This window comes from Alligator mississippiensis, chromosome 12 (genome assembly GCF_030867095.1).
Source record: "Alligator mississippiensis isolate rAllMis1 chromosome 12, rAllMis1, whole genome shotgun sequence".
In the NCBI taxonomy this organism is placed as follows: domain Eukaryota; kingdom Metazoa; phylum Chordata; order Crocodylia; family Alligatoridae; genus Alligator; species Alligator mississippiensis.
In genome coordinates, this window is record NC_081835.1 from 54,189,314 (window position 1) to 54,213,523 (window position 24,210).

The window sequence follows — 24,210 nt, forward strand, 5'->3', positions numbered from 1 at the left end:
CGGCCCTTCTCCAGCAGACTTTCCTGCCTCGGGGGGGGGGGGGGTCCTGTGAGCCCACATGCACTCAGCCGCTCCCACTGAAAAATTTTTCTCCCTCTGTCTATGCATTATTTTTTGAACATACTAAATCTGAGGCATCTTAAGCAATGTTAAAGTTAGAACATGCTATGAGCAGTCAAGCATTAAGGGTTAATACCCCTTCTTGCCTGCACTGCTCTGACTCACCACTAGAGGGCTAGTGAGCATGGGGATGGCTAGAAACCAGGAGACCAGGGCTCTGTCCCTTGGAGGGGGGAGTGTCTGAGAACAGTGCATCCTGGGATGCTGGAGGATTACAAATTGAAACTCCAGGGAACAGACTAAAGTTATCCTAATATGAGCTAAGTAGACAGTACAGAGTTAACCCCCACCTGAAGTGGTGTAACTCTGAGGTGGTCAGAGTGTACTTAGCATGAGTTACTGAGCTTTAATGTGGATGCTCACATTTTAAGTTCCCTAAGCATAGACTAAGTGTAACATGGGTTTTCACCATCAGTTAAACTGGTGTGGAGCTGGGATAATGTCACTAAGGTCAGTAGAGTCACTGGATTTGTTCTGTGTAACTGAACAAAGAACCGTGCTACAAGGCCCAAATCCTATACACAAGTAAGCTTGGTAGGATTCAATTTTTACTGGTCAACATCAATAAACAGTGATTTCACCCCACACTCACATACTGCCGAAAAAATATTTCCATTGCTAATAATCAAAATTTATAGAAAGGGGATGTATGAATAGGCTGCTGCTCTAGTTCCCTGATGGACTCCTGCTGAGCAGCGGCTGAAGGCAGGGGGAGGGAGAGTGGGGGACTGGGCTGTGCGTGTAGGGGTGTGTGTGTGATCTTTGAGAGAAGATCTTGCTAGCGAGTGTGTATGTGGGGGGAGGGGGTGGGGGGAATGGGGGCAGAAGCCACTGATCACTGTGGGACAAGAGAAAACGCATGCTGGCTCAGCGGTGCTGTGAACGGGGGGTTGGGCAGCAGGCTGAGAGCCCAGCAGTATAGCAACTTCCCACACACCTGCTGTGTGCTGGACTGGAGGAAGCGGGTGTGCTTGGGTGCGTGTAAGTGGAAGTACATGTGCACACCCACACCCCTAATTTCGTGCAAACCTGAAAATGCAAATGGATAAAAATCAAAATAAATGCTTAATAATAAAAATCAATATTATCCATTAAAAAATAAAAATAAAAATCTGCCAAGCCTAACTATAATGCTTCTGCATGCTGATGAGACAAAGAAAGGTAGATGTGTAAGTGACACTAAGCATGACGTACAACCAGACTTGTCTTTTACAGCATGCTCAGGAGGGGTCCACTATGGTCACATGCTCTGTTTCAATACTTTTTCTCCTGGGAAACTGCATCAGTCTCTGTAAGTCGTCAAAACTGCAGGAGAAGGGGAAGGGGAAAAAAGACAGTATAACCAGCAACAGGCAAGGGAGGCAGTACCCACCTTTCTGCCCAATGGTCAGAGAGGACCTTGATCTAGGAAGTAGAAGACCCAGGTTTTAGGTTTCCCCCATAAAGAAAGGATCTGAGCCCTCATCTCTTACTTTTTAGCAAAGTGTCCTAATTGCCAGACCATGGGTGAACAGAGTCAAGAGCATACTATGTTGGTTGGTTTCATTGGTTTGGTGGCCTTCATGTCTAATCTCCATCTGGGCATAGCCTGTTTCCTTGAGATCTCAGAGAACCACGTGTGTGGGTTCTCTACCCCAAAATGATTCATTTTGGAGGGAGGGAAAGCTGCTTTGTGTGTCTTCAAGGCTTGGGAATAGTCTGTTCCCATCCTCCCCTCCTTCTTAGTTCTCCATATCCATTTGCAAGCTGGGATTCTGCTCAGCACAAGGAAGCACAAGGGAGCCTCGCAAAACTCACTAACAAATCATAGAATCATAGAATCATAGAAAAGTAGGGCTGGAAGGGACCTCAGGAGGTCATCTAATCCAACTCCCTGCTTAAAGCAGGAACATCCCTAACCAGATCATCCCAGCCAAGGCTTTTTCTAGCCAGGTCTTGAAAAACTCCAAGGATGGGGATGCCACCTCCTCTCTGGATAACCTGTTCCAGTGTTTTACTACCCTCCTAGTGAGAAAATTCTTCCTAATGTCCAACCTAAACTTCCCTTGCTGCAACTTAAGACCGTTGCTCCTTGTTCTATCACCTGCCACCACTAGGAACAGTCCAGCTCTGTCCTCTTTTGAACCCCCCTTCAGGTAGTTGAAGGCTGCTATTAAATCTCCTCTCAATCTTCTCTTCTCCAGACTAAATAAGCCCAGTTCCCTCAGCCTCTCCCCATAACTCATGTCCCCCAGCCCCCTCACCATTTGTGTTGCCCTCCGCTGGACTCTTTCCAATTTGTCCACATCCTTTCTGTAGTGGGGGGCCCAAAACTAGACACAATACTCCTGATATGACCTCAGCAGTGCTGAATAGAGGGGAATCACTCTAGGGACCAGGGCTTTGCAGCAACAGAGGAAGTGTAAGCTAATGGATAACGCTCTCAGGAAACAGGATTTTGTTCTTGATTTTGCCACTGACCTGATATTTCTGCTTCTCTTTCTCCTCCCAACCTTTCTCTCTCATTTATTTAGATTGTAAGCAATCCAGGGCAAGGACAATTTCTCACAATGTGTGTGTGTGCTGTGTCTGGCACAACAGGGTCTCTCCAGGACCTCATTGTGCTACTGTATTAGGAAGAATTAATAAAAACATATATAACTGTCCCAGCTAAGGCACATTTTTTTTTCGGGCACTTCTACCTGAATCTCAACCTGAGCTTGGTTTTTATGCAACCTAACAATTGACAAGCGACATCAAAACCCTTCCTTAGAAATACTTGATCTGAGTTATAGGCAGAAATCCATCCTCTTCTTCATAGGGGACTCACTGCTTGGGACCCATGAGAGTACCCACAATTGTCCAGTTTTGATATCTCTGGTAAACACACACATACATGTGCACATACACACAAATATCCAGAGGCACACCAAAGCCAGAGAAGAGAGCAAGCCAAGCCCTCTTCCAATGTTGGGACCCATCCTGTTTTGTGTAGAGAGGAAAGCATCACAGCAGCAGCCTTCTTGGCGTTTGTGTCTTCTAAATCAACTTTGAGTCGAAGAGAGAGGCGGGAAGCTTGTTCTGAGGCCCTTGCACCTGCCATGTCACTGGGCTTATCCAAACAGCTACAGATCTGACAGCAGCTGAAATAACAGACAGGCACAAGAACTCGAGATTTTTTGACGTCCTTCTTTTGTTTACAAAATCCCAGCCCCTTCTCCACTTCAGAATCAGACAGGAATTCTCTTCATTATCTTCTGCCATGCCGCTCATACCATTTTTATTAAATACAGAAGAAAGAAAAAGATAAAAGAGGAAAGCAGCCTATTTGTACAATCAATGGCAGTGCAAAAAAACAAAGGAGGAGTCGGTAGGTCTGTTCAGGATGTCCTGAAGTGACCCTATCCCCTAAGGCCATCTCTTTTAAGAAGGGCTTTTGTAAGCATCAGAGGAGATGGGAGCATGGAAAGGCCAGAGTGGCATTTCTGAGGTGGTCTTCCATGGCAGTGGAAGTAAAGAGTCATATATCTCTTTGCCAGCTTCAAGAAGGGATTCCAGTGATTGGGATGCAGTCTCACCCATAGAGCAGGATGTTGCTCATGCATTACGGTGTCATTTAGCCTAGTCCCTTGCCCCGTGCCCTCTGAGGTTCTCAGTAACATCTCTGAGGTGCAGAACGTGCTCAGCTTTCAACGAGTTGGTGGGAGCTCAAAGCACTCAGCATCTCTGTAAATAAAGTATCTTATTGAGATGCCTGATAGGCTTTTGAAATAGCATGTGACCTTAAGTCAGTTGCTTCTTCCTGAGCCTCTTGTTGCTCCCAGCACCTTGTCTGCCTTCCCTGTTTAGACCACAGGCTCCTCTTGCTATGGGTGTACACAGTGCCTGGCAAAATGGGACCTCAATGCCAATTAGAGTCATTACTGCAGTAGAAAGAATACATCATGGTAATATTAATTGAGAGGAGTGGTGCAAACTTATTTAGGTCTCCTGCCAACAGATCTTTGGGGTGGGGAGGACTGGGAGGCAGCATCTGTCTGGAGAGCATTGTCTTTCTGGGAGAGGACCTCATTCCCCATTTAAGGTTAAATAAAGACTGACTCTGCATGGAAACACTTGAAGTGTTGAAGGTGCAGCAATGCCTTGCACCCATGCTGGTGGCAGGCCATAATTTGGCCCCAAGCCCTGGGGAGCACTTGAATTTTACTAGCCTTTCCTTCAAATACTGTGTGGGCATCCATGCACTTGTAGGACCTCATCTGGGACTGATAACAGAATTCTCAATGTCACATTTAAAGGGGAATCATCCCAGGTAAACCAAATTTCTCCCTCATTTATGCTATTAAAACCCCTTGTCTTTTGCAATGAGAGAAAATGCAACTACTCAGAGATATCTAGAAACCTAGAGTGGACCAATTTGCAATCCCACAATAACAGGGGCAGTCAGTTTGGTCCCCAGTTCAGAATGCCCCAAAGGGGATATACCAAGGCACTCCAAAAACCCAACCCCTGTGCTCACAAATTTACTAACACTCAGGAAAGGGGAGCATGTGCTTCACTCAAAAGCTATGGTCCCTTAAGCCAGGGGGTAGCCAACCTGCAGCATAAGTGGCATGGACAGCCTCTGGACAGGGCCAGTCATAGGCATGGGCAAACTGGGTGGGCACCTGGGGCCTGGATGAAAAGGGGGCCTGAAAATGGTAATTTTAAAATTCATTATCTCTGACAAACGGGGGCCCAATACTACAAGTTTGCCTGGGGCTGGTAGGAGTCTAGGTATGGTGTTGCTTCTGGATGTGACCTATGAGAGCTCAGGGAAGAGGCAGGCAGCACAGCAGCAGATAGTGTAGGAATCAGAAGGCAGAGCAGCAGATCAGGAAGGAAGCAGAAAGCAGAGCAGGAGATTGAGGGGAGCAGAAATCAGAGTAACAGATTGAGCAGAATAAGGGGTTCAGCATGGCACTCAGGAAACCTGTGGGGCTAATTTGTGACATGCCTGCCAAAAAGGCTGGTCCCCACTCCTTTAAGCCATGTAGGCTTGGGAAGGACCTCTTCCCTAGAGGTGTAACTGAGTTGTTTGAATATAATATAGCAACCACCCCAGGCTGAAATATGAGCAGGGAAGGCAGTTCCTTAATTAGGTCCATTCTGAGAGACATAGGGATGGGGGGTGGGTGTTAACTTCACTGCCTGCCCCACTAAAAAGGGAACAAACAAAAGGGAAGGATAGAAGGGTTTTATATCTCCACCCCTGGATGCTCACTCGCCCCTCAAGACAGCAACAGCAGGCGTTGCAGTATTTCGCCCAAGACATTCTAATTCCTGCTCTAAACATAGGGCTTGAGTCATTGGTTTTCAATAAGAGTGCCTCCCCACGGGCGGAAGCCAGAGCAATCAATACTCCTTACTCAGTTCTCGAAAAGGTCATTAAAAGACCATAGATATAAATTTAAAAGAGCGGTGGTTCACATCCTTAACACTGAAGATGCTCTTCACTCTCACTTCCGTAAGCAACATCATATGAAATAGGCATGCGTTGGACCTGGCTGACAGCAGGTTGGAAGGGACGCATTAGCATTAATAGTATTCCATCAGATCGAATGGAAGGCAGAAGGGAATATAAGTAGTCAAAAACTTGCTTCTGTCAATGCTAGGAACAAAGCTAGTCTTGTTGACATCTCCAGATCTGCATGCGGTAATATCCATCTGGGTGCTCAGCGTTAATTTGTTTATGCATTCGCTAGCACACAGACATGGGACGTCTTCTGCTGCCCTTAGGACTCATGTGCATCCAACTCGCATTGATAACCGCAGGAAATACAGGGGTGCATGTTCAAGCAGAGAGCATGTGAATTGCTCAAACTTCTCTTTTTGGGGGAGTGAGGGGCCAGGCCCAGCTTACAAATCCAGGGATACCGCCTGTGCTGTAGCACTGTAGTTATTGCTGCTGCTTGAACTATTAATGAGCAATGATCTTGGTTAAGAATTTAGCTCCATTTGTGATTAGAAGATCATTGGTGAAACAAGCCTGATGTCTGTAAAAGTATTCTCTAATCGTAAATTTTTTAGACAAGATTTTGACTAATAATTTTCAACTTTTGATGGCTTTGAACAATTTGCTTTGAATATCTAGGGCCTGGTCCTATTTTCTCTTGATTAGTATAAATTTGGATTCGCTCCATTGAAGACAGTGGATTGACATTGAGAGAAAGGAAACTGGGGATGTCAGAGACATACAAGGCCCTTGGTTTCAGTTTTTGTATTGTATGATTGATCAATTGAGTTGCTTCTTATAAATGACTGAAACATTTTAAGCAGGAGATTGAAAAGCTATAGGCTCCTAGGATAATATTTTGTTGTAGGATAATCCTTCATGCTAAAATTAATGTAACTTTTAGGATTCACTGACAAACTAATGTATTTCTGGTGTTCATCCAGATACTCACAAACATGAATAACAGACGCTAGCAACTGTAGAAAACCGAAATATTTGCAAACTGGCTTCCTTACTATTCAGTCAGCTGTTCTAGTTGGTAAAACAGTAAGAAATACCACTTTTGGAGTTGTTTAACTCAATTGAGTGCAGATTTCCCTGATTTACACAACTGTGGGAACAGAATCAGACTCGTGTCTTTTAAATGTGTATTCTATACATTACCAACTGTAGTTATTTTGCAGTTAGTGTTCATAAGAAATAATTTTGTTTAAAAGTTAATTTAGAATGTGCAATGTGCATGCTTAAGGCATTCCTGTTATTTGAGTTGTACCATAATTAAGAAACTAGTAATCTCATCAATTTGAATATCTTATTAACTATACTGTATTGATAATTAACCTGTAACAAGGCTATGACTTTCTTCCTGTATGTCATAGAATCATAGAAAATTAGGGTTGGAAGGGACCTCTGGACGTCATAGAATCATAGAAGTAGGGTTGGAAGGGACCTTGTAGATCTTCAAGTCTGACCCCCTGCCTGGGCAGGAGGAAAACTGGGCTCAAATGACCCCAGCCAGGTAGGCATCAAGCCTCTTCTTAAAGACCCCCAGGGTAGGAGCCATCACCACTTCCCTTGGAAGTTGGTTCCAGATCCTAGCCGCCCTGACTGTGAAGTAGTTCTTACGGATGTCTAATCTAAACCTACTCTCCAACAACTTGTGGCCGTTATTCCTTGTTATCCCGGAGGGTGCTGGGGGAATCAAGGTCTCCCCCAAACCCTTCTGATCCCCCCTAGTGAGTTTATAAATGGTCACCAGGTCCCCCCTCAGCCTTCTCTTGTGAAGGCTGAACAGGTTCAGATCCTGTAGCCTCTCATTGTAGGGTCTGCCCTGCTGTCCCCTAGTGCACTCCCTACGCATCGCCAATGTTTTACTACCATCCTAGTGAGAAAGTTTTTCCTAATATCTAACCTAAACCTCCCTTGCTGCAACTTGAGACCGTTGCTTCTTGTTCTGTCATCTGCCACCACTGAGGACACTCCAGCTCCATCCTCTTTCGAACCCCTCTTCAGGTAGTTGAAGGCTTCTATTAAATCCCCCCTTAGTCTTCTCTTCTCCAGACTAAATAAACCCAGCTCCCTCAGCCTCTTCTCATAAGTCATGTGTCCCAACCCCCTAACTGTTTCCGTTGCCCTCTGCTGGACTCTCTCCAATTTGTCCACATCCTTTCCGTAGTGAAAGGCCCAAAACTGGACATAGTACTCCAGATGTGGCCTCACCAGTGCTAAATAGAGGGGAAGAATCACTTCCCTCAATCTGCTGGTAGCACTCCTACCAGTTCAACCCAGTATGCTGTTAACCTTCTTGGCAGCAAAGGCACACTGTTGGCTCATATTCAACTTATTGTCCACTGTAACCCTCAGGTCCTTTTCTGCAGAACTACTGTTTAGTCAGTCCCCAGCCTGTGTCAGTGCATGGGGTTGTTCCATCCTAAATGCAGTACTTTGTATTTGACCTTATTGACCTCATGAGATTTAATTTGGCCTAATCCTCCAATTTGTCAAGATCTCTCTGAATCCTAGCTGAACCCTCCAGTGCATCTAGTATTCCCCACATCTAGGTATCATCTGCAAACTTACTGAGGGTGCACACCATCCCATCTTCCAGCTCATTGATGAAGATACTGAACAAAATCAACCCCAGGACTTAACCCTGGGGCACTCCAAATGATACTAGCTGCCAACTACACATCGAGCCATTGATAACTACTTTTGAGCCTGATGATCCAGCCAGTTTTGTATCCACTTTACAGTCCATTCATCCAACCCATACTTCCTTAGCTACCTTTAAAAAATGTTGTGGGAGACTGTATCAAAAACCTTGCTAAATACAAGGTATATCATGTCCACTGCTCTCCACACATGCACAGAGCTAGGCATCTCATCATAGAAGGCAAGCAGATTGGTCAGATTTTAATAGAGATATATATGCAGGTTTTAATCATACAGGGTCTCTTTCCTTTCTTCTGTCTAGAAGGAAATGTACGTTTTTCTGGTAGTTAGAGGGACAGTAGTGTCCAGTAGATAGAATATTAGAGCAAGACTCGAGAAAAGTGGGCTCCATTTCCAGTTGTTCCACTGGGCTGATGGGTAACCTTGGTCAAGGCACTTCAACTTCTAAGTTGCCCCAGCTATAAAGAAGAGATAACACTACTGTCTTCATATATGAAGCACATTGAGATATACTCATAAATAGCAGTATATTAGAGCTAGAAGACATCGTATCAATATTATTACTTTATTGCCTAGCAACGATTTATTTCTCATTTACAGAAACAGCTGGTAAATGGTTTACAGCCCTACATAAATATATAAATATGCCACTATTTGGAAATTCTAACCCAAGGCTGGCTACGAATATTCAAATCAGTTACCCTGAGTCTAATACAAGGATCCTAGCTCCTACTGCTTCGACCTTAGTACTTTCATTCATGTAGTCCACTACTTGGTCTCATCCTGTCCTCCCTGCATAAATACCTAAAGTTACTATAGTAATGATTACTTATCATGGAATCATTCCAATACAACTTCCTTTGTGATCAGTTGGTAGATTTCCACTGGCTTCAGCAGAAGTTGGGTTGAGCCCAGAGTTGTACGGAGAAATAATCAATGTTTGTAAAGCACTTTGAGATCCTTCAATGAAAATACTACATGCTTCAAGGGCAAAGCATTATTTTGACATACCACATATGTAGATACTTGTATATTGCTTTATTCCAAACAGACTGAGGTGTGGTTTTCAGCCTGTCTTTCATGGTTTCCTGGTTGAATTTGCCTCCATAGAACTCATCTTCAGATTTATACCCACAAAATCAATTGTGTTTGTAAATCCGTAGCACAGCAAATTTAACTGCTTGCGTTGCTCCAGCATTCGAGCAGCTCTTGGTTGCAACGACTTGTGCTTGCAGTTGAACTGAATATGGGGAAAAAAATGGTGAGTATTCCCACATAAGAGCTTTCTGGGGGAAAAAAAAAACCTGATCAGACTCATATAACCCCACACTGGTGACTCAAGAATTTTCAAGGGACCTGAATTAAGAGAACTTTTTGAATAGCCAAACTCCCTTACAGTAGCTCTTGAGTATTACTTTCTTAATTACTTTATTGAACGTCTCAAATATTATTCTCTCTTGCATTGTAGGGAGGTGAGTGACAGTACCACATACACATACCAGGTTGTTGTTGTTACGGGGACAACAGAGAGTGAACCTTCCCCTGCACTCGTGTATGTCTCTGGAAGTGGATACTGTGGAGATGGGATTATCCAAAGGTAAGTAGGCAGTAAATGGATAGGTAAAACCATGGTTCTCCCAGTGATCTATAGTCTGGGTTCAGAAAAGAAGTGACTGCCTTTTCTATAATAACCTCAGCTGTTATAAATGGTGATTTGCTGTCTCTTATAGTCTATGATGACTCTCAGAGGGAGTGTGTTAACCAATGATCTATGTATCGATTATCAAGATGGTATTAATTTTATAGGTAAAATTATTGAGATAGTAAAACCACTCCTCCCCCTCATATGTGTATAGACACATATACGTGTACATATACAGTCCTGTATAGGTTATTTAGATTATCTATACATTAATATATATAATATGCTTACATATACATATGCAATTAGTGTTAATTTCTGACAAAAAGCGGGGCTGTTCACTGCATCTTCAGTGTTGTCATTAAGTGAGAAGTCCCATGTGGCCTGGCAGCTGGTGGACAATATATCCAGTTGCCCTATGGGAGGCCAGGTTTCCAGGGCAACTTTTTAGCATGAGGTTTCTCTGTAGGCCGCTAGAACTGGGATACATTTGGAAGTGACAGATTTAGGCTCCGAGGGAGAATGTTAGGTATTGCAGGTTCTCCTTTAACTCCTCCCTCTCATCCTCTGCCAAGGCATGGACCACTAGGTATAAAAATAATCATTACCAATTGCATTAGGATTTATTATTTTTACCATATTTAATTTATAGCTCATCAGCCACCTGCTCAAAGCCTGCAGGCATTTACAAAATTTAATTAATTAAATGACAAGAATAGCTACAAGTGAAGGCTCAGTCCAGCAAGCATTGTCTACTGGGTGCAGCGCTTCCTGTCTAGTCAATGGAACTCAAAGTATCGAGGACAGAACCTGGCAGGAAGTGTTTGCCAGACCAAGCACTAAATCAGTTCATTCAGATAAAATAGCCACATCAGTGAAAAATGTGGGGCATATCCATTCTCAGTCACTGTATCAACTGTGGCTTTGCCACAGGTCCTGAATTAGGGTCTGTGCAAGGTTGAACTTCCCCAGGAGCAGACTAGGAACGAGGTTCTCTCACAGTCTTATCCTCCATTGTCCCACTTGCTCTGGCCAGGGAAAATCACCTGTGCCCACCCTTTTTATCATGTTCAGGTTTTTCCTATCATGCTGGAATTACTGTCCTTTCTAGTACATTGTAAGGGCCATGCCAAGATCCTACCCATACCCCATCAACCTCTCTCCATCACCAACTGACACCTGTAACATGTACAGCCAGTCCAGAGAAGGGGCCTCACACCTCCTCGTCCCCCACTTGGCAACTACATTGTCCAGGTCATTGTCCAGTCTGGCCCTTGTCCAGTCCTGGTCATTGTCCAGTCTGGCCCTTTGAATATGATGAACCTCATGCATTTCTCCCTTCTCAGGCTTTCTTCTCATCTTCTAAGTTGTTTTCTTTCCCACACCTGCTGGGTCACCAACCACAGCAGCCATGAAGGAAGTTGCTCAAATCCCAACCAGGGGATAATAGTGGCATGTACATGTGAGGGAGTTTGGGGGGAGGAAGCAAACTTATAACAGTAGAACTATAAATGCTTGGGATATGTAGAGCTGGGGAAAGGGTGGAGGGGGAGGCAAGGGTTTTTAGGGTCAGAACACAGTGGAATGCTCCACAATAATGAATTAAGCATTTTGGGGTTATGAGAAAGGAACTGAGGGAATGCAGAGAGCTTATACATTCAGCCATTTTTCATCAGATTCCTTTTGTGCATGTGTCCTGCCTGCAGAGACTTGGGGGAAGAATGCGATGACATGAATAAGATCAACGGTGATGGCTGCTCCCTCTTTTGCCGGCAGGAGTTATCCTTTAATTGCATTGGTAAGTCTGGTTCAGAGCTCTTTCCACCCAGGGTGGGCAGGAATAAAAAAATCAGCAGCAACCCCAGTGACTGGCCAGTGAGTTTCTGTGGAGGAGAGAAAGAAGGTGGAATTTGTGGGTTTAAAAGGTGAATGCCCTCCCCAGCTACTAGTCAGTCGGATGAGAAATTGGTTCCAGTAGCGTTGTAAAAGCCTTGGACTTTTTAACCTAGTCAGCCATTGTGAGCCTGATCCAAAGCCCATTGAAGTTGGTGGGTGGTTTTCCATCAACTTTGATAGGCTTTAGATCAGGCTGCCTGAGAGGATATCAACTGATCCCTTCTGGTAAACAGAGGAAAGAGTGTGAGGGGAAGGGATGGGGAGAAGAAGCAGGCCCAGCTGAGGTCACACCTCCTTTGAGATGCAAATCGATATCTGAGGATCAAAGGTCCAGCTAATCCCCTTTTTCGGAGGTGAAAACTGCTTAATCAGATTTCTTTTGCAAGCCTGCTTTGCCCTGATTAGCAAGGACTATAAACACAATGGCCGGAAGATGCTCAAGCTGTCAGGAGAGGGCAGGGTTGCAGTTACAAGCTTTACATATTTATTAAACATCTCCTGAAGAAAGCTGGGCAGTGAGGAGGTGGGCAAGTGAAGCCCCATCTATGCTACAGCATCTGTGTTATGCTCCTGTATCATAGAATTGCATTATAGCCTAGGGCTGGGATAGACCTCAGTGAGAGTTTGGAGTGGATGCTTTTTCAAAAAGCACTTCCTGAATCTAAAAAATTAGGCTACAAATCACACCCCCCCCCCCTAATTTTTCTCAGAAAAATGTTAAGTTCTGGTTCTGTCCAGAATGACCAAGAGAGCAATCTACCTAGCCATAGTCTAACTAACATACTGAAGAATTGTCTATAGCAGCCTCCATCATAGGACCTAAGGCCATGATTCAGCAAAGCACTTAAGCATGAGTGTAGCTTTTAAGTAGGGACAGAGTACTCTTGTAGCCATGATGGTCCAAGAAATATGTGAGAAGCAAGGGGTTTTGGTGACATCTTTTATTGAACCAACCGTGCAGCTGGTAGAGATGTTAGACAAGCTTTCAGGCACAAAGTACCCTTCCATTTGCACTCAAAAGTTTGTCTGACATCTCTCCCAACTATACAGTTAATCCAATAACATATCACCAAAAAAAACAAAACAATCCTTGTAACTTTAAGCAGGTGAGTAACCCTGTTAGAAGTCAATGGGAATATTTGTATTAAATTGCAGGACTTAAACCTGCTTAAAGTTATGCACTTCTCTAATCAGTTTGTAGAATCAAGGTCTCAAAAATGGAAAAGTATTTCTTGTGATATTTTGGCATTTTCAATCCAAACCAGAAATGAAATAATGAAATGCTTTTTTATCACAACTCCATGGCTTGTCTCAAGCTATAGGGAAGTTTGGAGACACTCTGTCCTCCAACCATTTGTGCAAAGAACACAATAACATACAAATCAAGTGTTCTCATTTCAATTTAAAATGAAATAGTTTTTCCATCTTGCTTCTAGTTTATTTTGCCTGTAAAGGACAGGTAGTTTTCAAAGAAGGTGAAACGCTGTTCACTTTCTGTAAAGCAGGAATAAAGTGGAAGTTTATGTCTTTGCAAAGAGTCTAAGTTAAAAAGAAATCAAGATCGAACCCAGTTGTTTCTGAAATGTGGATTCAGTAGGAATCTGAAAAAAACAGGCTAAAGTAAATGGAAACAGGACAAACAGGCCCAGCTCCTGAAAGGTATATAGACAACTCCATGGGAGCTTGTGTCGTAATACCATTGAGGATCTAGTTAGGCCCTGTTGACTTTATGCCTTGGGATCACTAGCAATGAATGCCATAAGAACCTGAACAGATTCAACATCTGTCTTTCAGACAGTCCTGATTATAAAGGCTATTTCAACACACGATAAAATCTTATCAGGAACCACTAAAACATTGGGGAGGCTGTATTACTATGCATATATCAATATTAAGGAGTAAGTAGGAAGTTACCATCTTGAAAGCCTGATAACATCAAACTGGATCTGTTGCCTTTGTCAAATAAAACTCTTCCTTGACCTTGGTGGGACATATTGCTTGGGAAATTATTATGTGACTGGACCATAATTCAAGAAATGAAGAAGGCAGAATAAAATATTAATTTTTTCTCTGAGTTTATGAGACTACCACACATTATGGCCCTCTGAGATAATGAAGAATCATTTCACATTGTGTCATTTTCATATTGATACTCCTTTTATAATATTTAGCTCTCTAAGGCCTCAGCAAACAAAGTTGATCACATGCTTATGTACTTTGCTGAATTTGGGTATGAGGGTTTGAGCATGCCATTTCTTTTCTCAGGCATAGATGTACCCAAAGATTTTTGTAGAAGCTAGCCAACCTAATCAGTGTTGCAATTGCTGCATTTGGCAGTAAGGATTTACAGGCTTGGACCCCAAATTATAGGGAGTAATCACTACACATATGGACTGCAATATCCAAATTAAAAGCTAGTGTGAGGTCTCCATGATAAAAGGCTTAACAGAAGGTGGGAGCATGTGTACTCACACCTAGATAGGGACCACCAACCTAACCTCATTTGCTAGAACAGAAATACAATTATGCAAGCAAACACCCTCCAGTTTTAGACCTGCTGCTTTGCCTCTCCATCAATGTCTTTTAAATTTCTTTTACTCTGACCAGTCCACAGTGTTCTGGGTACATGACCTACAGCTCTGAGGACACTTTGCACCCATGCCTATAACTGTATTAGGTCTTTTTGTTTGTTTGTTGGTTGATTTGTTTCCCCTCACCCTTTTCTTTATAATCAGATAAATCTGGATCAGTCTGCTTTGTCATGGGATGGGTGTTGAAAAAAGGAGGGAGGCAGGGGAGAAAACTGTGTGGTCTTTACTGTCAGGCTGTCCTGGCCTTCCCAGAACATTGCAGAGAAAAGAAAACAGATAAGCTTAACAGCTTTTTATTCCTTCCACCAAACCGAAGAGCAGCATTGGAATAAATTAATTAATTAATTAGAACATCTGGCAATACTTTCTTTTAAATATAATGCTGCAATGTAAGCAACTCTTCTCCAGCCTGAATGATAGTATTTATGACTACAAGCATAGGTTTCTGCTTTGTAGATTTTTGCACATGGAAACCTTCCTCCTCCTGCCCCCTCCACAGGACTTGGAATTTAATCCCAGAGGAAAAGTCCCACCTCTTTTGTTAATAAACATCACCCTGCAAACTACAGGAGAAAAGCAACCTAAAGCTTTCTCCATTGTGACACAGACACCTGTTCTGTTGGAGCTGATGGAAATCTATTGCTCTGAACATTCACAGCATGGCAATGATTTTTCGTCACCAGGGATCAAAGCCAGATTCAAACCAAGGTCCTAAAGATGGCAGCTTCCATCTTTTCTTTTAAACCTTAATGAAAATCCTCTGCACTCATAAGTTGAAAGGGTCAGTAAGGGGACCTGCTGCCTTTTTCCATTCCTACTTTAAGGTCCTTTTTGAGGAGCAGCAAATAAACATGCACGTGACTAGTCTGCTCTAATGCAGCCCCCATCTCCTTTCCTCACATGCACAAAAATACATATTATAAACATGCATCTATAGGAATGCATGTGTATATTTATATGTATGTATGCATGAATGTATTAATTTTCATTCCAGCTGTGTATGTCATATTCATTGTGCATTGATGTAACTCTTCATTCCTGAAGAAAGAGAAGGACATAATAGAAAAGACACAGAGATAAATATCAAAGAATCCAATGGAAAGGCAATATGAAAGGATATTACAGAAGATAGATAGGCAAATTTAAAAAAGACTTTAAAAGATTTTCAGGTCCTATCCCAACCTCTGTGTCTGCTGCTTAGTTTCTGTTCTCTTACATCATATTGTTGTTGTTGTTGTTGGGATCTTTATTATTTTATATATATTTTAGATTATATTTCATTTCAGGGGGAGAGAGGCCCACATAAATAAAGATATGTGTTTATAAATTAAAGCCACAGTTCAACAAAGCACTGCAGACGGCTTGTAATTATAAGTATGCACAAGAAGTGCTACTGAAGTATTCCTGCGCTTGTAATAATTATGTACATGCTTAAGTAACATGCTGGATCAGGGTCTCCATGCTGACCAGTGGAAACAAATTAGAAAAAAAGGGACAAAATGATATTAAGCGTCTAGATGCAACAGTAGTGGCTCCAAAGGGTGAAAGAGGAGGGCAGGTTTTAAGTCACTAATGTCCCCTCTAACACCTCTTTTCAACTTATCCTTGGTAACCGCTCATGGGTTTGCTACAAATTGGGAGCTGTCATTCCCTATTCCCCTTCCAGCTGGAACCTCCTTTACCTCTCTCATTAACTACCCTTTAAGTGTAGCATTCTCCCTTAGTTTTATTGTTTGAAGACTGCATTGCATTCCGGAAAATAATTAATATTCATGAGCTTGCTATCCTTGTTTGGAGCGTGATCCTCTTGGGAAACTGCAATGTTAAGTGAGTGACACAACCCTAATTTTATGTCTTTCCTTTTCTTCTTCTTCTTCCTCCTTCCTCTCTTTCTTTTCTTTGACAGAGAAGTAATGTGCTTAAAATACATTGATGGATGACCATCCATATTCATTGTGGGCATGCTTTTAGAGCAAAGGGAGCTGCCCTCCCCTGACACACACTCCCACACAGGAACATACGGCTTTGACAGCTGACTCTACAACCCTGCACAGCAGCTAATTGTGATTTCTTCTTCCAAGAGTAGTAAATCAAATCCTGCAAAGGTTAAAGGAGTGGAAGATGCTCAGCCCCTTTCAAGAGGTGCTTAGTGCTTCGCAGGATTGGGCTATAGCAAAGTGACTGCACCTTAAGAGCAAAGTGTTGACCAAGTAGTTTGGGAAGGAGTAGTGCAGGGGTGGCCAACCTGCAGCAGGTGTGCCACAAGTGGAACAGGTAGCTTCTGTGTGTGATATGCAGCATATCAGGGAGGAGGCAGCAGAGTTGGCAGAGAGCACAAGGCAAGGAGCAGAAAGCAGAGTGGTGAATCATGCAGGGGAAGGGGATTGGGGTGGCACTTGGAAAGGGTGAGGAGCTTAATAAGTGGCACGCCTGCCAAAAAGATTGGCCCCCACTGGAGTAGTGGATGGGTAGGGAGTTTTAGTAGCAAATGGAAATGAGTTCAGTGACTGGAGCTGTTCAGTCACCATTCAAGCAAATACTAATATTCAGCTTCAGGAAAATACTTTGAAGCCAACCATTTCCTGTAGCCCACTGGAGTGTGTGACTCCATGCTCCAAAATGTCTAAGGACTCATTTGGCAAGTTAATAATAGCAGCAATGTCATAAGGACTGTAAAGTGATTTTTTCTGGGGGAGCAGTCTTTAACAGTGCAGGTCTTAGCAAGGCTACTTCAACCATAAGGCAGGGAAAACAATCACTATGGGAAGCAAAATGCTCAAGGGCAGTTACATGTTTGTGGGGGAATGTAGCCTAGCATGGTTTTGCCTAGGCCAGGAGTACTAAGCCTGGTCTTTAGCATTTTATTAAAACAAAGATATACTGGAAGCCCATCAGAGGTATTTCTCCCCTACTTGTTTCTCCACTCTGATGTCATTCTTTTCAGGAACGGAGCAGGCTTCTCTTTCTGGCCATGCTTCTCTCCTGTGAGAGCATCCTCAGTATCAACTTGCTGGACTTGCAAGACAGTACTGAGCCCATGGCTTTCCCTGCTGTACCATCCCACCACAGAGACAAATGGTTTGCCTTCTTTTGTAAATGGGACCACTTGTATTTTTCCCCCAAAGCTGCTTCCCTAGGGCAAATGGATGAGCTTCAGGGAGAGTCACTGTTTGTTCATACTTGAAATGACTGCTTTCCTGCATGGTTAGCACCCAGGTGCACCAGAAACCATAGTAGCTTTCAGTATGGCTAATGGATCTGCATAAATCCTCTTTGAGGCAAGAGTGTGCTATCATAGAACCAGTAACAAAGTAAGCCGGAAGGGACCTCACAATGTCATCTAGTCCAGCCTCCTGCTCAAGGCAGGATTGTTGCTTACAAAACCATCCCAGCCAAGTGTCTGCCCAACCTGCTCTTGAATATTTCCAGTGATAAAGATTCCACAACTTCTCTAGGCAGCCCGGCCCACTGCTTGACCACCCTCACAGTCAGAAAGTTCTTCCTGATTTCCAACCTCTATTTCCCTCTGCTCCAGGTTGAGGCCATAGCTCCTAGTCCTGTACCCCACTGTCACTGAGAAAAGCCCATCTCCATCCTCTCCATCATCACCCTACAGGCATTCGAAGACCATTGTCAAATCTCTTCCCCCTCCATACCTCCCCAGTCTTCTCTTCTCCGGCCTAAATAATCCTAGCTTTTCTTTCAGTCTTTCCTCATAAGTCATGTTTCCTAGGCCTCTAATCATTTTTGTTCCTCTCCACTGTACTCTGCAATCTGTCCATATCCTTCTTGAAGTGTGTGGCCCAAAACTGGACCCAGGACTCTAGATGAGGCCTCACCAGTGCTGAATAGAATGGAAGAATTGCATTTCTTGACTGGAAAGTGACCCGTCTGTTAATAGAGCCAAGTATACTCCTGGCCTGTTCTGCAATAAGAGCAATGTGTTATCTTATATTCCATTTATGGTCTTTTGTAACCTCCAGGACCTTCTCTACAGTACTGCAGCCTAGCCAATCATTCCCCAATCTGTATTTGTGCATGCGGTTATTTTGTTCTAAATGCAGGACTTTGTACTTGCCCTTGCTGAAATTCATCTGGTTGATTGTAGACTATTTTTTACAGTCTATATGGGTCATTCTGGATCCTAGCCCTGCCTCCAGGGTCTGTAACTCCACCCAACTTGGTGTGATCTGCAGATTTTCTAAGTGTACATTTGGTTCCATCATCAAATCATTATTGAAGATGTTGAACAGCACCAGATTCAGGAGAGACCCTTTGGGAGCCCCACTTGATACTTCGTCCCAGCTAGACACTTAGCCATTGATGACTACTCCATGAGCACAATAAGCCAAGCAGCTATGTATTCACCTCCAATCTAGTCTGTATTTCCTTAGCTTGTTACTGAGAATGTCATGGGAAGCAGTGTCAAAAGCCTTATTCAGCTTTAATTTTACATGGGCTGACTGAGACACAGAAGTAGAATGATTTGCTTAAGCAAGAGACTTAGTGGAAGAAACAGGGCTGAAATTCAGAAGTGTGTGAATCCTAGGCCCATTGTAATGTACTTTGCTATTTAGTACTAGGCAGACCTTTTATTTCTCTGATGATATATGTTGCAAGCTATTGATATGTGACTTTATTCAGAATGGTCTCTGCATGTCCTGTTTAGTGATTTTTCTCTCCTAAATTAGAACCTACAGAAAGAAAAATTAACCCCAAGCACTTTATTGAAACAGGAAATTTAGCTATCCCCAAGTCTTTCAGCATTAAAGAGGAGGCAAACATATCTTAGAATTTAGGTCACGTTGCCTTCTCTGCTCCCTTCGGCTTAAATGGGGCAGGAGCCAGTGCTCAGTTTCTGCATTCAGATGGTGCAGTGTAATCATTTCAACTTTTCATAGGGAACCTCTGGACAAGCATCTGCTCATTCACTAATGTTGCTCTGCAGCTGGAGGTTCAGCTGAAATGCCCGAGTACTGATTATTTACCAAGGGGTCAAATTCTGGCCCTTTAGAAGTCATTAGGAGACTATTTTTTGACTATTATTTGACCTTAATAGGTCTGAACATTTTTGCTGGTGGTTGGGAAGACCTGCAGGCCACAGCCATCCCCTCCTACCTCTTGAGGAGGGTTGAACAGACCTTTCAGGGGTTAAGATGTGAAGTCTGCTCTGTTCCAAGAATTTCTTACTCTGAGACAATGGTTGTGCATTTTTGTCCCTTTTTTCGGACGAATAGCTATGTGGCATGAGGCTTGTTGTAGTTGGACACGTCCCTAAATAAACAGCTGAGCTTAAAAATACTCCTTTTTTTGTCTGGCCTGTTTAAAAAAAATAGTAGTTATTGTACAAAAGAAGACTATTCTGGTGCCAATCACTGTATTCCAAGCTGAAAACAGGAAGCTGCTCTGGGTGTCTGTCCCCAGCACTTTGACCATTCTGCTTGGACATTAAAGGCCTCGTCCGAGGATATGCTCTGTGCTGTGAATTAGGTAGCTCTATTTTTTCATGGTGTGGAAAGCTGCCCATCACAGATAAGTCTGTATCCTGCATGTCTGCTTCCTGATACGGCCCAGACTTCATCGGTTTCACTGGAGTAAATCTCTAGCCTCTCCCAGAACAGGTAGCCATGATTCTTCAGTGATCCATGATCTTAGCTATGTTAGACACTTCCTGGACAGTTTTTGTGGTTTTATATGTCCCTTCCTCTCCATATTTTCTGCTGTAGTTGAGCTACACTTGGTGCAGCTTGGGGAGCAGGGGCAAAGGTAGCTTTGCATTACCTTGACAACCTCACCCTTACATTGGGGCCTTCAGGGACTAGTTTGGTTCATGTATGGCATATAGCAGCCCCAAGTCTTCTATAAGTCTGGCTGTAGCTGAGGACTGTTAGAAAGCAGCAGTGTTAGTCATGCTTCTTTCTCCTAATTTATGCCCCCTGTGCTTGGTTAGGAAGGAGTGGCAGAGAACGCACACGTGCCATTCTGGATTTTCTCAATTTCATTCCAGCAGAAGAGCTGGCCCCCGAATTCCCAGGCCTTCACTGATGGCTTGTAAGGAGAAGGGAACTTGGATGGCCTCGATGATCTGGCTTCCTCCCAGGGTCGTCTCAGGGTTTTGGGGCACCTGTATCAAAACCTCCAGAGAGACACCACCTTACACACTCGGGTTCTGCCCCTGGAGAACTTTACTGCTCTAGGTTTTTATTTGGCTTTAGTTAACTGCATATTAATTGCTTCATGCCATTTTTACTTATGGTCAACATCTGGTCCACTTCAGGACCAATTCCAGGCCATGCTGTTCAAATCAGGCACAGCTTTAAAGTGAAAGCGCCCCCTTTAGTTAATAAAGTACATGGAACAGGCAGTTCACAACAGAGGGAAGCATGTAGGCAGTTAAAAAATAATTAAAAAAAAAATATATATATATATATATTTTAACTGCCTACATGCTTCCCTCTGTTGTGAACTGCCTGTTCCATGTACTTATATATATGCATACACAGATTGTGTGAGTGGTACCAAGAGCAAGATGAACTGTACAGTACAAAGGATTCTGGGTCCAATAAAGAGGAAAGGGGGTTTTAGGATATAATGGATGGAGTCTGGAGTGTCCTTTTTGTAATGGGAAGGCCAGCTACAGGACTAAGTAATGAACTGGAGATCCTTTGTTGAGGCTGCTGATTCTGAGGCTGTTGCATTAGTCCTTGGTTCCTGGTGACTCTCTGGAGGGTAAACATAGCTTGTGCTGCCATGGAAGGGACTCCAGACTGCTTAACAGGGCCAGGTAAAAGCCTTAGCTTCTTCCTCTTAGTATCTTGTCTCTCCCACCTAATTCCTGAAGGACTACAGACACTAATTCTGTATAAATTATGTTTTGTTTTAGAAGTGAGATAGGTAGTTGTGTTAGGCTGAAGTCAGAAGGAACGACAGATATGTACCTTTATAGACTAACTAAATAAGAGAGAAAGAGAGAGAATACAAACTTCTGTGAACTCAAGTTCACTTCATCAGATGCTATGAAAGGACAGCAAAAGGCAGAGTATGAAGTAGAGTGAGTGATTATAATTAGGGACCTACTTAAGATTTCATAGATTTCATAGACATTAGGGCTGGAAGGGACCTTGCGAGATCATTGGGTCTAGCCCCCTGTCCAAGGGGCAGGAAGTCAGGGGAGGTCAGATCACCCCAGCAAGATAAGCATCCAAGCATTTTGTAAAGCTATCCAGAGTAGGTGCTTGCACCACTTCTGGGGGAGTCTATTGCAGACTGTAGACTCAGACACTAAAGAAGTTTTTCCTTATGTTCAGTCTAAAACGGTCTTCCAGCAATTTGTGACCATTAGACCTTGTCTTCCCTTGGGGTGCCCTGGTGAACAGATGTTCTCCCAGTTCCTGATGCACATCCCTTATATGCTTATAGGCTGCCACCAAGTTACCCCAGAGCCTGCGCTTCTCCAGACTGAAGAGTCCCATGCCTCTCAGCCTCTCCACATAAGGCCTGTTCTCTTGACCTCTGATCATGTGCGTGGCTCTCCTCTGGACTCTCTCAAGCTTTTCCATATCCTTTCTGAATTTTGGAGCCCAAAATTGGATGCAGTACTCTAGCTGTGGCCTCACCAAGGCCGCGTAAAGTGGGAGGATGACTTCCTGGGTCTTCCTTGAGATCCATCGGTAGATGCAAGCCAGAGTTTTATTTGCTTTGCTGGCTGCGGCATCGCATTGGTCACTCATGTTCATGTTGTGGTCAATCATGACTCCCAAGTCTCTTTCAGTCGTGGTGCTAGTGAGTGTAGCATTGCCAAGCCTATAAATATGATGTGGTGATTTGCAATTTTTTTTAATTGTGGTTTTGAAATTTTTGTGGAAATCATGAAAAATGGCAGTTTCCATGATCACTGAGAAAAATGGCATTTCCCGTGATTTTGCACAGAATTTCCCGGAAAAAAATAAAAGCTTACCAGCATACAAAGAGAGCACAGAAATCCCTGCAGTCATAGAGCACAGGGTACTCAGAGGCTGAGCTAGTAATATAGATTCAGTGAAGGTGCTAGTCAGAAAAGTGAAAGGGTTTTGGCACCACCTTTTAAGAAGCCAGATGCAATGCCGCAGTCTAAAGATGAGTACTTGGTCTCTTGGCCAATCAGCAGTGAGGGGTGGGGCCACCAGGGCTCCTTGGCCCATCAGCAGCAAAGGGGGGGTGGGGGCAGGGCTCACCACATAAAGACCACAAAATCAACTCCATGCATTGCAAGTGGTCCATGAAAAATCCCTTTGTCTCACTGCAATTTAGGTAGTTCCCTAACTATAATGCAGTAAATGGGAAAGCAGGAAAGGGAGTGATAGGATGGGAGAGAGAGTGGAGATTTGCTGCGAGAGGCATACAAGCAGAGAACCAAGAGGACTAAAGGGGTCACAAAAGCTAATCCAGAAAATGATATAATAATTCATAGTCCCTGTTTAAACCATACTTAACCCAGTCCAATTTGCGGATGATTTCTTGTGCTGCAATTTCCTGCTCAAACTGGTTTTAAATTTTTTTCTGCCTGAGAATAGCAATCCTGTGGTCAAAGATGGAGTGACCAGGAAGGTTGAAGTGTTCTACCACAGGCTTTCGTGTCTTCCTGCAGTTGATATTAGATCAGTGTTAATTCATTCTTACACTGAGATTGCCTTGTCTGTATGATGTTGGAGTGCCAGTAAGATTCACAACAGCTACCTGAAACTCATTGCGGCTTGTAGGGTTGGGCCTTGGACTGTGGGTTCTTTCAGACAAAGATTGGACCTTGCCATGTGTGTATACCACACTTAGGACAGTAAATCCTGATCATGATAAATAATATTTTCTGCAAACATATCTTACTGTTAGTGAGTAGATTCTTAGGAAGAACCAATCTGAACATTTCCACATGAGATATGTACACTTGAGTCTCAAGAGGATTGCAGCTGTTTCTGCACCTCTGAATGCCAGGCCCTGTGCTGTCTTTTGAGTCACCAACACCAAGTTGAACTTCACTGGCTATCATCTTGATACTGATGCCTCTTCTACCTGCCCCTTTCACATCTCCAGAAGTTTCAGGAAAATTCAAACTCTTTGGATTCACTCCAAAGCAAGAATATTTATGTAATAAGCTTCAGAGGCATATTGAAATTCAGTCATGGGGTTGGAAATTTATTTCCCCCATAAAAGGACACCGTTAAGTGTTTCAAAATCACTTGCCAGTGGCAAGAACACATAGTCTCTTAAAAAGAAAATTACAGCTGTAAAGCCACAATTCCCCATCTTTTTGCAAAACTTGATTGAATACCTAATCTTCGTAATGCAATTTAGTTGGCAACACTGGTGGGTTATGGAGGGCAGGGCACACTGACTCAGTGCATTGGAGAAGGGACATGCTACAGTGCCATTCAGCAAAGACTCTGTTAATCATCTGGGCCGTCTCCTTTTAATTCAGACATCTCTGTCTCTCCGTTCTGTTCCTCCCTCAGGTTTTGCAGACTCGAGTAGACAGATTTATTGGGGTCTTAAACATAATCAGGAACAAATTAGCCTCTGTAAAGATCACACACTGGTCTGGATCACAGCTATTCAAAGGCTGCTTCCTCTCCATGTGAATATGAATGAAGTCATCTGATTGGAGCAGATCTGGAGTATTCTTTTATCCCATACACATGATCTTATCAGAGGCCTATTACATTTATCATGTCATTAAGAGGGAACTTTTGGAGATAGCACAGGAGAAAGCTTGTTTTATAAATGTATTTATTTCATTGCCTATAGTGGGAAAAAAATCTGTGTTTGCAGGTCTCTGAGGGGCA

At 43.3% G+C, this 24,210-nt stretch overlaps 1 protein-coding gene across 1 annotated transcript in view; it reads left to right on the forward strand.

The window, feature by feature from the left end:
- Nucleotides 1-24,210, forward strand: part of PAPPA (pappalysin 1) — a 229,752-nt gene that overhangs the window by 102,920 nt on the left and 102,622 nt on the right. Inside the window, exons 8-9 of the mRNA XM_006267917.4 lie at nt 9,735-9,863; nt 11,615-11,706. Coding sequence (XP_006267979.2) covers nt 9,735-9,863; nt 11,615-11,706 — 221 coding nt within the window. The remainder of the gene's footprint in view (nt 1-9,734; nt 9,864-11,614; nt 11,707-24,210) is intronic.